The sequence below is a fragment of the Hyperolius riggenbachi genome, chromosome 8 (assembly GCF_040937935.1).
Source record: "Hyperolius riggenbachi isolate aHypRig1 chromosome 8, aHypRig1.pri, whole genome shotgun sequence".
NCBI lineage: Eukaryota > Metazoa > Chordata > Amphibia > Anura > Hyperoliidae > Hyperolius > Hyperolius riggenbachi.
Genome location: NC_090653.1, coordinates 225,176,916 through 225,192,599, shown reverse-complemented (window position 1 = coordinate 225,192,599; position 15,684 = coordinate 225,176,916). Strand labels below are relative to the sequence as shown.

Here is a 15,684-nt window from a genome sequence, read left to right as displayed (position 1 = left end):
TTCTGGTTTATGCGCTCAGCACTACTTTGCGCTGAGACGTTATAGCGAAAGCATTGTTTGTGGCTGTCGGATCTGCACCGGCTCTGTGCGCCACAATCTCCTTTTGGAGTCAGTCCTCCCCTCCACTATACTAGGGATAGCCTGTTTCCTTGTGCTAGTGTGTGTACCTCCTCCACGTCAGCTCATGCGTTGCATGCTGACTGTGGAGAATACACCACCAAGCCTTACATTATGAAAACCCCATTACCAATCCCCATTGTGGGGGGGATTCCCAGAAAGAATGACACTGTTAATTATGGTTCCTGTTCCTTTAAGAAATTTGAAGAACTTAACTCTGAAACAGAAAATGAGTTTTTCTCTGAATGTGCCAGGTTCCTGGCCAATCCCGATCTCCAAGTGACTCCTGTTTCAACCTGGGCACTCCAATTAAGTTATATTTTGTTTAAAGGGGAATTATTTCAGTGGGCATTTGATGTTCTCAATCATTCCGATTTGAAAGAGAGACCGCTGGAATTTCTAGCGTTTGTGATCCATAACTGGTTGCGCATAGATCCATTGCCTTTTCCTCTAAATGAACTCCTGGCAGCAGGCCAATCAGCTTCCCCTTCAATTGTTTGCAAAAATGATCAGCAAGCAGAGAGTGTTCCTGATAATTTTCCTGCAGCTTTGAATAAATCATCAAAGGCAGCAGGGTCTAAGGCCAAACGCAAACGTTATAAAAAAACGTGTCCGATCTGCAGAGTCCTTATCCTTAGCGACTGAGACCTATAATGAGATTCTGCCATTAACAGATAATGAAATGCAATTGTCTTTCAGGGGAGTTAAATGGACTTATGAAACTACTAATGAACTTTCCTCCCTGGCTAGGGAAAATAAAGATTTTTGTTTAAAAGAATTATCTGAGTATGATTATGAGGAGATATTACAGAGTATTGAACAAATCAACTTATTTGTGAACCAAGGGAAGTTTGCATACACTACAGTTCAACACTTGCTACAGGTATTGGAGATTCTTAAGAATAAGGAATCTGCCAATCACCTGCTAATTAACCCTATACATGTGCCTGCCACAATCATATCTGCCAACTGTGATCAGCCTAAATGTTTCGCTGTTAAGTATGCATGGGATCCTCCATTCGAGAGGGGAGAGATGGAAGCCCTGGTCTGTGAATGGAAGAATGATTCAAGTTCATTTTGTCAATTTTACATTGCAAAAAGTGAAATGGTATTGAATGCATGCATTAAGTCAGCCTATAACCTAATAGAGACTGGTGTGTGTATGTATGACTGTGTGGCTCCTTTGATTGATGTGTGGGAACTGATTTTGGATGATTTTTATGTGACTCCGAATTCGCAAATATGGCGTTCTGACCCGCCTGCTTCAGCACCTTTCGCTGATTCAGCAGGTGATTCGGAGCTCTTTTTGTGTGAAATTGAAGTTCCTGCAATTCCACCCTGTACCATGGATAACTCAGTGTTACTTCCCAGTAAAACAGAAGCCACTGATACTTTCTTAACCTTGCCCTGCACAAATTTCTCAGCAGAGAATCCAGAGGTCCTGCTGACTTCCGAGTCCAGTCTAGCCAGTACTCATGAGTCTTTGTTCAGTGAAACAGACACCAGAAAAATCTTGCCTGCCTCTGCAAACACTTCTGCAGAAATTACCTGTGCTAATAAAGTTCAACTCCTGTCTGATCCAGCAGATGCCAATAGATGCACTACATCAGTTTCCGAGTCCCAGCAATCCTGTCTAGAAACCTCAGAACCCCAGCATCTGAATTTTCCAATTTTACAAATGAATGGTGATTCAGATGCGCAAACATTGTGTCTTGATCTTCCTGTTTCTACACCTCGCTCTAGTTTCGTGAATAGCTCAGAGCATCTGCTATGTGAACCTGAAATCGCAGAATTATTACCTTGTTCAGAAAATGTTCCAGTAAATTTGCCCTGTATCGTGAATAGCTCAGAGCATCTGCTATGTGAACCTGAAATCGCAGAATTATTACCTTGTTTAGAAAATGTTCCAGTAAATTTGCCCTGTATCGTGAATAGCTCAGAGCATCTGCTATGTGAACCTGAAATCGCAGAATTATTACCTTGTTCAGAAAATGTTCCAGTAAATTTGCCCTGTACCATGAATTGTGCAGTAGATCTCTCCAATGAAACTCAGGTCGCAGAATCCTTATGCTGTCCAGCAGGTGCTTCCATGGTTTTGCCCTGCAATATGGACTGTTCAGTGATCCTGTCCAGTGAAGCTGTGGTCGCAGAGTCTTATGCTTCACCCAGTACTTTGGATACTTCAAACCCTCTAGCAGAGGAGTCTGAGGCACTGCTTACCTCAGTTGGTGTTGCAGTAATATTCACTTGTCTAGCAGCTGTTTTGGAATTACAGTCTGCTCTAATAAAACTTGATGAATTTCTGCCCAGCAAAGCAGAAGCCATTGAAATATTGTCCTCGTCAGCAAGTGTGTTAGATACCTTGCCCTGTACACAGTCTGATTTAACCAATGTTGTTGAGTCCCTCTCCAGTGTTGTAACAGCCGAGGAACTCCAGCCGTGTCCTCTGAATGTTTCAGAAGTCTTGCCCTGTAACATGGATAATTCTGATTCTCTGGTCAAAATAATAGAAATCTCAGAATTTCAGTCCGGTCTTATGAGTGTTCCTGAAACCTAGCCCTGTATCCTGAAAGATTCTGGTTCTCTGGCCGCTGTGGCAGAGGTTCCAGAGTCCCCTTCCTGTCCAGGGAATTCCTCAGTTTTGCCTAGTCCAATGGGGGCTGCTGCAATACTGACTTGTTCTGCAGCGCCTCATGAGCTCCAATCCAGTGTATTAGATGAGTCTCTGTCCAGTCCAGAGGTAGTTGTGGAGTCCCTATCTGGTTCAGTGCATACATCAGAAGATTTGTCCTGTCTTGTTAGTGCCCCTGAATCTGATTTGTTACTGACTTTGCTGGAATCAGCGACATCTAAGTCTGATCCTGCATTCTCGTGTAAAAGTTCAGTAGTTGCGAAGTCTAGTCATGATGATTTTTTTTTGGCCAGTCCTGGTTTTGGTCCTGTCTTGGCTGACCCTGAGGCTCACAGTTCCTTGACATGCCCAGAGGTTTCTCTTGTGCCAGTGTGCCCAGATGTTCTTTGTGTGCCAGAATGCCCAAGTGTGTCTAAGGTGTTAGCATGCTCTGATGCTTCCTTAGTGGGAACATGTTCTGATGTTGCCAGTCTGCCTGCATGCCCAGAGATGGTTCTGGTCCCTGAAAGCCCTGATCTTGATGTTTGTCCTTGTGGCCCTGACTCGGGAATTGCCCTAGGTTCCATAGGGGTTCTTGATAGTTCTCCATGTGAGCCTAAGGGGCATTCTGATCTATGGGGATCTCTTTGGAGCTTCAAGGTGTTCTGGGAGGTCTCTGAGAAAACTTGTCCTGGTGCCTTGGACTGGTTCAACAGTGGGTTTTGTGTTGGTAAAGACAGTCCCGGTGGGCATTGCAAAGGCTTTGGCGTTTTTGAACGGTTCCTGGAAGGCGGTGGGTATCGCTCAGGGAGTTTCGGAGGGCTTTCTTCTGGAAATCATGGTTCTGATGGGTGTCACACTGGGGCTTGTAGTACTGATGGGCATGGTTCTGTAGGTTCTGGTTCTGATGGGTCCAGTCTTGTGGGGACTGATTCTGGAATTCGGTCTTGCCGGGCTGTCCCGGTCATCATGAATTATCAGTCAGACTGTTTTGTTGGGAATTTCAGTTTTGAAAAGCGTCTGGAATCCGCTTTTAAGGGCGGGGGTACTGTCATGATCGCTGTTGCAGCAGGTATTGCTGGAAGTAGTAGTGCTGCAGCTCAGGCAGTTCTGATCTCTTTCCATGCAAGCTGCATAGCTTTGTCTGCCTTTCCCTGCTGTCAGCTTGTGACTGATTATCATTCACCTGTGTGGGAATCTGCATGTCTGCTCCCATTGGATGACCTCAGTATAAAGATCTGCTTCCTGCAGGACTCCTCGGGTTTTCATAGCTTCAGTTTAAGCCTGTCTTGCTGTCGCTTCAGCCCCCGATCGTGTTTCTTGTTCTAAAGATACTTTGCTGGTTTTGCATCATATATTGGATTATAGCCCATATATATGCATACCAGCACGTTTATTATTTTCCTTGTATTCGTGTTACGTTGATACATCAGTGACGCTGATATATACGTACACGAACTGTTTATATCCTGTGTTCAGCTAGTTAGTTCTAGCACGTTGATCACCCGTGCTGAGCTAGTTATCCTGTTCCTGGTCCTGTTTGTGGATTGCGTTCATCTCTGCGAGGAGATAACGAATCCTTCTGAATCCTGTCCTGTTACCGTTTGTAGATTGCGTTCATCTCTGCGAAGAGATAGCGAATCCTTCTGAGTCCTGTTCCCTGTATCGTTCCAGTCCTAAGTCAGTGTTCCTGCTTATGTCATATATCGGTTCATTGCCGATATATACATATGTTAGTCAGACGTTACAAATAGTTTCATTGATAGCTGTAATTGTAATACGCTAGGAAATCATACTATTTGTATATTTATCTGTGTTACGTTCATCTATCTTGATCCTGCTAATTCCTGACTATCCTTTCCTGTCTTTGTGAGGCACGCCATCGCCGCTACGCTTTGGCTGCCTCATTCCAGTCTGTCTTGTTGTGGACGCTTGCTGTCACTAAGTAGCGGCTAGCTAGCAAGCGTTTATTCTGTCCACCTGTTCTGATCTCCTCAGTTCTGGTTTATGCGCTCAGCGCTACTTTGCGCTGAGACGTTATAGCGAAAGCATTGTTTGTGGCTGTCGGATCTGCACCGGCTCTGTGCGCCACAATCTCCTTTTGGAGTTAGTCCTCCCCTCCACTATACTAGGGATAGCCTGTCTCCTTGTGCTAGTGTGTGTACCTCCTCCACGTCAGCTCATGCGTTGCATGCTGACTGTGGAGAATACACCACCAAGCCTTACAGCTGTCATGTACATTTCAAACCTTCAGGTGTCAGCTTCCCCCTGTCCCCAAGACTCTGGCAGGCTTGCCTTGTATTATGGGACAATGGCTGACACCAGACTCAAAAGCCATGCCGACCAGCCTATTCTTCCTCCATTGGCAGCTAATTAGCAGTAAACACAGTTTCCCCTACTGGACAATGAGGCAGAGGTAATGGACATCTACATACAGAATTACATTAGACTTCAGTTTACTCTGGCCAAGTGACCAATTACTCCCAAGCACAAAACACATCTGAGGTTTTACCCAGTAGACAGAAACAGGACAGAAATATGTTCCGTTATTATCCCCAACATTATCAGCACCTCAATATATCACCACACCTCCCCTCTTTAGAATGGGGCAAGGCAGATGATCTTCCCAGATTATCCTGCCAGCACCTACATTGTTGGTTCTGCTTGACGAGACAGCCCGTCCGCATTCCCATGATTGCTCCCCTTCCTATGTTGAATAGTGAAGCTATATTGTTGGAGAACTAAGCTCCATTTCAGCAATTTGCCATTGTCACCAGAAACTCGATGTAACCAACTAAGAGGGTTGTGGTCGGTTACGACTGTGAATACGCGACCGTAGAGATAGTGCTGCAGCTTTTGTAGGGCCCATACAATTGCCAAGCACTCCTTCTCTATGGTGGCGTAAGCTACCTCCCGGGGTAGCAGCTTCCGACTTAAGTACAGAATCGGATGTTCTTCCCCAGTTTCGTTTACCTGGCTTAACACAGCACCTAGGCCAAAGGCTGAGGCGTCCGTCTGGACCACAAACCGTCGGCTGAAGTCTGGCGCTTGCAACACGGGAGGGCTGGCTAGGGCCCTCTTCAGAGCTGTGAATGACTGTTCACATTCTTGTGTCCAGAGAATCTGCTTGGGCAGCTTCTTTTTTGTGAGGTCTGTCAATGGCTTGGCGAGGGCACTGTAGTTGGGGACAAACTTTCTATAGTACCCAGCAGTCCCTAAGAAGGACTGAATCTGCTTCTTCGTTTGGGGGGGTGGGCCAGGACACAATGGCATATACCTTCCCAGTATCTGGACGAAGCTCTCCCCCCCCCACCACATGTCCCAGGTACTGTACCTGTTTCATGCCTATCTGACACTTGCTAGGCTTGACTGTTAGTCCTGCTGCAGTGATGCGCCCCAAAACCTGTGACAGCTGCGCTAAGTGGTCGTTCCAGTTGGCGCTAAACACGGCGATGTCATCTAGGTAGGCGACAGCGCAGTGTTCCAAACCTTCCAGGAGACCATTTACAACCCTTTGGAAGGTGGCCGGGGCGTTTTTAATTCCGAAAGGCATTACATTAAATTCAAACAGACCTGAGGTGGTGATAAAGGCAGACCTCTCCCGTGCCTCAGCTGTTAGAGGGACCTGCCAGTATCCCCGACTCAAATCCACGATGGTTAGATATTGTGCGCCAGCTAGCTTATCTAACAATTCGTCGACCCTCGGCATTGGGTAAGCATGTGACGCAGTTATCAAATTTAGTTTTCGATAATCTACACAGAACCGAGTGGTCTGGTCCCGTTTGGGTACTAGCACTACAGGTGATGCCCATGTGCTGTGCGACCGTTGGATCACCCCTAGTGACAGCATTTCCTCAATCTCTTTGCTGATGTGGGCCTGAACCTCAGGGGAGACTCTATAGGCTGACTGTCTAACCGGCTTGTTATTTCCGGTGTCAACATGGTGTACAGCCAGGCTGGTCAGACCAGGGCGGGCTGTAAAGGTACCACGGTAAAGGGTCAGCACATCAGATAGCCCAGCCTACTGCTCTGCTGTCAACTCCGGATTGATCTGCACCTCGGTAACAGAGTCGGTTTCCTGGGTGGAGGCCAGGATGTCAACCAGGGCCTCTGCTTCACCGTCCGGTAGCAAACTGCAGACAGGGAGAGCGCAAGTGGTTCTATCATGATGTTCCTTTAACATATTGACATGGTACGTTTTCAGCTGCTTACCTCGGTCATCCAGCGCGACCACATAGGTCACATCACTAATCTTCCTATGTATGGTATAGGGCCCATCCCAAGCGGCCTGCAGCTTATTCTGTCGCATCGGGTTTAGGACCCATACCTTGCGACCTACCTCATAAACTCTCTCCCTAGCCCCGTGGTCATACCACTGCTTCTGGGTGGCCTGGGCTTGAGTAAGATTCTCTCGCACTAACCCCACCAGGGTGTCCATCTTTTCCCGGAACTTTAGAACGTATTCCACTATGGAGACCCCGGGACCCATATCCTGCCCCTCCCAGACCTCTCGAATGAGATTGAGGGGTCTACGTACCCTCCTCCCATATAAGAGCTCAAAGGGCGAGAACCCGGTGGATGCCTGGGGCACCTCACGATAAGCAAATAGTAAGTGGGGCAGGTATCGCTCCCAGTCTCTCCCTTGCGATTCAACAAACACCCTTAGCATCTGTTTCAGAGTACCATTGAACCGCTCACATAACCCATTTGTCTGGGGGTGGTAAGGGCTGGCCATGATGTGTTCTACCTGCATTTGCTTACAGAAGCACTCCATTAGGCGCGACATGAATTGCGGGCCGTGATCGGTGAGCATTTCGTGGGGAAAACCGACCCGTGAGAAAATGCGCACCAATGCGTCCGCAACCTTGTCTGCCCGTATGGAGCTCAGGGCTACAGCTTCAGGGTAGCGAGTGGCATAATCTACCACCGTGAGAATGAAACGTTTCCCTGTGCTGCTGGGTATTGCTAGAGGCCCAATGATGTCAACCGCAACCCTTTGGAAGGGCTCCTCTATGATGGGCAAGGGCCTCAGCGGGGCTTTGTCTGTGTCACCTGCTTTGCCGACCCGCTGACATGCGACACAAGACCGGCAAAAATCAGCAATATCTGTCCCCATGTGGGGCCAATAAAAATTGTGGGCAAGACGGGATTTGGTCTTGCGGATCCCTAAGTGACCAGCCAGGGGCACCTCATGTGCTATTCTTAATAGCTACTCCCTGTACCTGTGGGGAACAATCAACTGCCGGTCTGCCTCCTCCACTTCAGACGGCTCAGAGGGAATAATCTCCCTGTACAGTCTGCCTTGCTCCCAGTACACCCTCACTCTGTCGCCCTCCACCGGTGCCCTGTCCGCCAGACCCCTGAGCTCTTCCAGGCTGCTATCAAGCCGTACAGCCTCGGAGAACTCAGTGCTGTCGGCCATAGGCACCAGGGAGGTGGCAAACTGAGAGGCCTCTGGGTCCTCAGAGCCAGGTTCTGAAGTGGAAGAGCCTGACCCAGTGACATTAGCCCCTTCAGTGGACAATTCGTCTGCTGCAGCCCGGTGAGCACTGCGGGTCACCACTGCAGCTGACAGAGCGTTCACTGTACACATGTCATTATGCAACACATCACATATTACATCAACATTATCTGCATGCATGGTAACAACGTGTCCCCCTCCAGGCCTGGGCACTGGAGACTCACTAGGGCTGGCTCCTAGTACACAGTCCGTAGCCCCTGGGGCCTCGCCAGCACTCCCCACTTGCACAGCATTTTCACACAGTACCTTGCAAGAGTCCTGAACTTCTGCTGGGGATGCAGGCTCCACGGGGTTTGGAGTAGGCTCATACCGGGCCACTAACCGTCCCAGGTCAGTACCCAACAAAACGTTCGTGGGGATGGCATCCGTTACCCCCACTTCTTTCATTCCGCTGCCGGCCCCCAATCCAGGTGGACCAAGGCAGTGGGTATGGCAGAGGTGACACCCCCAACTCCTTTGACGGCCATAGTCTTGCCAGGAATGTACTCCTCGGGGTTCACAAGCTGGGGGTGCACTAGAGTCACCTCTGCTCCAGTGTCTCTCAGACCGGTGGTAACTGTATCCCCAACCGTGACAGGTTGCAGATTCTCGGCATAGCTACCTGCATTCCTGGTGGCACACAATGCATTCCGGGCCTCGTCAGAGTTTGGGGCTTCCTTCTTCTTTTCTGGGCACGTAGCACTGATGTGACCCGGTTTGTTACAGGCAAAACATCTCCGAGTGTCAACGGTGGCTGTTCTACCTCCAGGCGGCTGCGGGACTTGGCTTCGCTGGGTGCTCAGAGGAGAAGGTCTCGCAGGCTTTTCTCCCTTCCAGCTGGGCGCCGTAGTCCTCCGAAAGTCAGATGCTCGATTGGACGTGTAGGCATCAGCAACTTTCGCGGCCTCATCCACGGTCTTCGGCTCTCGGTCCCGTACAAACTGCCGGACCTCAACAGGACAAGTGTGGAGGAACTGGTCTTTTATTATCAGTTCCTGCAGGGCATCAAAGGTTTCAACCGACAGTCCTTTTAACCACTGCTGGAAGGCAGTGCGCAGGTTGCAAGCATGATCCAGGTAGCTGTCATTAGGACCTCGCTGCACTGTCCTGAAACATTTGCGATACACTTCTGGCGTGAGGTGGTATCGCGCAATAATGGCTTTCTTAATCGCCTCAAAGTCTGTTTCTTCCTCCTGGAGGAGACTCACAAACGCCTCCAGGGCCTTGCCTCTCAGCCCTGGTGTGAGGTATCTTGCCCACTGCTCACGGGCACCCCATACTGCCGACAAGTCCTTTCAAACCCCTGTAGGAAAGTGTCTATGTCAGAGTCCTTGTCCATAGCGGGGAACTTATCCAGGGGGATTCTGTGGACTCGCTCACCTTCGCGTTCTGTGGGTCCAGCAGACCGGTTCTGCTGCTGAAGTTTAGCCAGCTCCAGCTGGTGTTGCCGTTCAGCTCTTCCCTACTCTGCCCGGAGTCTGTCCCTCTCGGCCTGGAGTCTTTCACTCTCGGCCTGGCGTCTTTCACTCTCGGCCTGGCGTCGCCGTTCAGCTCTTCCCTCCTCTGCCTGTCGGTGCAGTAGGATCAGCTTTAGGCGCAGTTCAGGATCAGCCGAGTTCTGCTTCCAGAGATGGCATCTCCTTGCTTGGTGGATCGTCCAGGACATCGTCTCCCCTCGCATTCTGTGGCTGGAGCGATTCCTCCTCTGGCGTGTCGTGAGCTGCATCCGCTGACGTTGAAGCACGGGCTTGCTCTGCCTCATCATGCTCCTCGAGGGCACGAACTAACTGCTCCTTAGTCTGGCCGTTCGCCGTCTCGATGCCTCTGTGCTCACACAGGTTGAGGAGCATCTCTTTGTTTTGCCTTGCATAGCTGGATGCTTTCTGAGCCATCGTGTTGCAAAAAATAAAAAGAAAAAAGGGGGGGGGAGAGAAAGCAAAATACCAAGTGTGTATCTTTGAACAAAAAAAAAAACGATTATAGATTCTGCACTGGGTAGACTTCTGTAGGCTAGTTGCTTCTAGCAAGCTTCCAGCCTTTAGTACTCAGAATAGCGAGCTAAACTGCGTACTAATGTACTAAACGATCCCACCTCTGCCAGCCAATTATGTCAGGAACCGGCCCGCGGCACGCCTGCGTATACGGTTACCGACTGCGGGTTTGACCAGATCAAGCGGGGAGCAGCCTTATTCGAGCTAAAACAAGGCTGGGACCCCTCAGAACACCTCTCACTGCCACCACTAGCTGTTCGCTAGACACTTCCACCCTGTCGAGTCCTCAGCGCGCACTCCGCGTTTTCGTATTCGGGTCAGCTTTGCGCTTAGGCCGAATACGGGAACGCTACGCACCCACACACACACACAGTTGCAATCTTACACTGTAGTGAAGCAAAAACCCACTAACAGTCGTTCCGAACGATACTGTTAGCCACTCTGCTGTCGCTACTCGCACTGGCGTTTTTCGTACGTTGGGTCAGCTGCGCGCTTTAGGCCAACGTATGACAAACGCCCCCACACACAATGCAATTACAATTTCATATGGTAGTGTTGCTCAAGCATACAATAAGGCATGGACTATACACAGTTGCACTTCAATCTCTTCTAGGCTATGAGTGTTAGTTTAGCACAGCAGAAGTCAAGCTTATTAAATAACAATTTAATATTCCATAAAAAACGTGGAACAATGCAGAACAGATTATATACACAAGATTAGAACAAATAAAATAAAAAGTTACAAAGATAAAAGGTTACAAAAATACACACAAAGCGATTTTGCTTACCAAAATAAACGGGGAAATAAACGTACCAGCGTATCGATCTGGCGTTGTTGCGGGAGTACGCACTTCTGGTCAGGAACCAGGTTAGTTCTAGCCGTGTGAGCTACCTCCAAGAACTACAAGTTGTGGCTATCCTAGCTGCGGTTTTATACTGTGCGATACGCCTGGAGGCTGCAACTTCCTTGGGGAGGGGAGGAACTCGTTTTTAATTAAATCTCAGACATATTCCATTTCCAGGTAAAAGTCTATACATCAAAAGATTGTTAAGTGAGGCTTTCAACTCCAGGTGAGAACTTGGTTAAGGCTTCCTCCCATTATTTCCTAGCATCAAAGCTTTCCTGTCTCAGCCCTTAAAGTCTGCATAGATTTCCAACCCCCTTCCAATAAATGTAATTTACAGTGTATCGTTTGCACCTCCACTAATAATTCAATTTCCAGTAGGCTGTCATGTACATTTCAAACCTTCAGGTGTCAGCTTCCCCCTGTCCCCAAGACTCTGGCAGGCTTGCCTTGTATAATGGGACAATGGCTGACACCAGACTCAAAAGCCATGCCGACCAGCCTATTCTTCCTCAATTGGCAGCTAATTAGCAGTAGACACAGTTTCCCCTGCTGGACAATGGGGCAGAGGTAATGGACGTCTACATACAGAATTACATTAGACTTCAGTTTACTCTGGCCAGGTGACCAATTACTCCCAAGCACAAAACACATCTGAGGTTTTACCCAGTAGACAGAAACAGGACAGAAATATGTTCCGTTATTATCCCCAACATTATCAGCACCTCAATATATCACCACAGTGTGACTTGAACAAAAATAAACAGCGCGCTCAGAAGAACAGTGCTTTTCAAAAGTAAAGTGCATATTAATTTGTTTTACTTTTTGCATTTTTACTTTATGCAGTGCAGGACTTTGTATTAAATATTTTCTATGAATCTTTTTGGATTGTGGAACAAATTATCTGAGTCTCCATTAATTCTTATGAGGAAATTTGATTTGTTATAAGAGTGCTTTGAATTATAAGCATGTCCTGCTGATCCTCTGACTCGAATACTTTTAGGCATAGAGGATGAACAAAACTTATAAATCAGGCCCATTATGTTCATCAGAAAAGCACCTTGTGCAACTCTTCTGTATGTTTTGTATCAGTGCACTGCACAGAGAAGGTTGCATAACTACCTTCCTGGATTAATGTTTGAAATGTAAATCTACCCTGTTACAAGTGGGTCAGTCACATGCATGAGCACAGAAGTTACACTCACAAATACACATTTAATGAGTTAAAGGATAACTCCAATCTCGTTAAAAAATCATACCGCATATGTAATGGATACACAAAGCATTTTGTAAGTTAAGTTACTGTTATTAATATAAGCTTCCCATTTCCAATCCCCAGCTGAATGTGATTTTATATATTTGATAAATTATTCTACTGTGCATCTACAGAACAACTCGCTAGTATGCAGGCTAGTAATCTGCCTGTACAGTGTCAGCCCTGCAATGTTGTCTGAGGCCCCAATTCCCACCAGGCGACATATATCTAGCATGTGTATGGTAATTTAGAAGGAGGGATATTGTTCAAGGAATACTGTAGGGGGGTCGGGGGAAAATGAGTTGAAGTTACCCAGGGCTTCTAATGGTCCCCCACAGACATCCTGTGCCCGCGCAGCCACTCACCATGTTCCGGCCCCGCCTCCGGTACACTTCTGGAATTTCAGACTTTAAAGTCTGAAAACCACTGTGCCTGCATTGCCGTGTCCTCGCTCTGGCTGATGTCACCAGGAGCGTATTGCACAGGCCCAGTATGGTCTGTGCCTGCGGAGTGCACACTCCTGGTGACATCAGCGGGAGCGAGGACATGTCTTCTTAAATCACTGTGGTTACCAAACAATGACTGTCCATCTGAAAAAGGGGCACAAAAAGCGAGCTATGGGGAACCCTGATGTAAATGTATGACAATTTTAAAATGCAGACACAGTTTTCTTTCAAGAGTAGATTTGGCTGAAATAAACAAGGATGTAATGTTCTGATTGTTAATATTGCAGAGACAGCAGCAGGAATCAGCACGGATTGAAGGCCAAGCACCTGTCATCCACGAGTTCCTGAAAGTAAGAGAGAATCTCAGGAAATCCAGTGCAAGAGAACTGCAGAGCCCTCCACCTCCTGTCAGCTGATTTGTCTGTAATTCACCTTTCTGATCACATGATCAGAACACTTTATTCAGGATGCCATGCAGACTACGTACTGCTGAACTGTATGCTGGGAAAGACAATTTCCAGAGAGACAAGAGGATGGACCAGCCCAAGACCTAAGCAGTATCCTGCTGTTCACATAGTGACAAAAGAGGGTGATGCAAAATGCATCCATACATACATTTAGTGCAGGACAGACAGATGTTAATAGTAGAGACCTGCAGTTATGGGTAATTTTTTTTTACAGTTTATACTGTAGCCACTGGGGAAGGATTAGTGCATGAGCCACGTAGAGTGTGATATAGGGTGAGGGATTTGCTAAGAGGGTTTCTGCATGGGGCATATAGGGTGTAATATGGGGTGATCGATCTGACAGGAATGGCATTCATTACAATGGACCGTTATTCATGACTGACCTTAGAAGGAAACCCTGATCTTTTATTGACAGCGATATGTCCTTACCTAGTAGAGGCGTATCTACTGGGGTGCAGGTATGGCTTGTGCCATCGGCGCCTCTTACTGGGGGCTCTGCTCTATAGCATCCTTGGTGTTCTCCATACAGATACTACTTTTTATCAGGGGGACATTCTGCTGCCTGGTTACATCTGGGAACAAGCTGCCTAACTGTTATTTGGCGGATATGCATAGGCTGGCTAACCTATTGCAATTCCCCATTCTTACAGGCAATGCTTGACTTCAACTTGCACACAATCAGTTAAACCCAGACTACAGTGTTTGCCTCTGTTACTTAGCAACATCCAGCTACCTGACTTGAATAAAATGCTTCAATGTCATTTCCAGCATGTCTCACTATTTTGTGATAGTGGCTTTGTGAAAGATTAAGGGTGCCCATACATGGTACAATTTTTCATTTTTTTTTTCGATTAGATAATTTAGTTCGATTATTCCGCTAGATCGAATATAAAGATTTTTCCAGTATGTCCGATCTGATTTTTCTTGAAAAAACTGGATAATCGTTCGAATTTCTTGATCGGAAAAAAAAAATATTTTCAACTTTCATTCGATCATTTAGATCGAATAAACGGGATAATCGAACGTTTTTATTGGACCATGTATGGCCATCATAAGCAAACCGTAATTTCTTCTGTTCTGGTCACATGTCTTCTGTGACCATAAAGTTACCAAAGCAATCATCGTTTTTCACATTACTACTGAAAAGAGTGTATGAAAAATCACCATCACATTAGAGCCTGGACTGTAAGGTTTTAGGCTATATTCACATAGGCACTGGATGACAATATGTATTCAGTGTCCATGGCATTCTTCAAATAGCTAATAGCTCTCCTAGAGGTGGGGAGGGTCAGATCATCACATGATGTTCAGGTCAAGTGGGCTCTACTGAACTTGCCAGAAAGATGCCTGCAGTGCCACCTGCCTAATTAGAGATACCAGCTGTAGGGGTAAAAAGGGGAACAATGAGCTTGGCCAAGAGTCGATTCGGCAGTCCAGACCTTTCAATGCACTGTTTCAGTGCTTCAGAAAACAGGACTGTATTATACCCAGTGGTTCGGAGAACTCAGAGAAGCTCTTTTGCATAGAAAACAACTAACATTTTAACTCTTTCAGAAATGGAAAACAACATGAAACTTTTTCTTTGCTACTAATGTTCTATTTTTTAGGTGTACTACACATACAATTCATTATCTCATAAGTTTATTGTTGCTTCATGTTTGCTTTAAAGAGACTCTGTAACAAAATGTTGAGCCTTATTTCTTCTATCCTATAAGTTCCAATACCTGTTCTAATGTGCTCTGTCTAACTGCAGCCTTTCCTAGTTGCACAGTGGCTGTATTATCTCTGTTATATGATCTAATCTTCTCTCCTCTGTCGGCTCTGTCGGGCTGAGGCAGTCAGGCCGGAATGTGCTGTGCTGCTTGTGATTGGATAGAAGCTATACACACCCTCTCCAGGCCCCCTGCACACTCTGTATGACTCACACACTGAGCTACCCTCAGCCTATCACTTGCTATGTCTTTTGTTTGTAAACACTGCATAAAAATGGCAATTACAAGCCAGGATTGGAGCAGAGACTGGCAGAAACAGCACAGAGGGGCCCAGGAGAACATAATGAATAGAATGGTATGCTTTTTATTGTAAGAATTTTAGAGTACAGATTCTCTTTAAATTAATATGCTAAATGAGTTGTAATTGTTTCATATTTGGTTAGAATTGATTGTTGAAACTTTCCCGGCTTTCCAAGACCCACACTGTTCATAAACAGTATAAAGTTTGCATAAAGTGGCTATACAAGCTACATAACAATTATAAGAAAGATTTGTTGATTTCACTGACTTTGGAGCATTGAAGTATAGTATATCTGGCCTGGTAATAATGTGCAAATCATTTATGACGTTGTTGATAATAACTATCTACTTGTAATTGGTGCCTGCAAAATGAATGACTGTATGCAACAATCTTCCTATTTAAGAGATAGGGTGAGGCAACAGATGCCTTTCCTAGGGCA

The 15,684-nt window shown here is 46.7% G+C and overlaps 1 protein-coding gene across 4 annotated transcripts in view; it reads left to right on the top strand.

Annotated features, from left to right (window-relative positions):
- The window catches only part of LOC137527600 (actin-associated protein FAM107A-like), an 84,460-nt gene extending 70,486 nt beyond the window's left edge, over positions 1 to 13,974 (top strand). For all 4 annotated transcript variants that reach the window (XM_068248222.1, XM_068248220.1, XM_068248219.1 and 1 more), the window contains exon 6: positions 13,053 to 13,974. In XM_068248222.1, the coding sequence (XP_068104323.1) occupies positions 13,053 to 13,181 (129 nt within the window). In that variant the 3' untranslated portion in view covers positions 13,182 to 13,974. The remainder of the gene's footprint in view (positions 1 to 13,052) is intronic.
- The last annotated feature ends 1,710 nt before the right edge of the window (positions 13,975 to 15,684 follow it).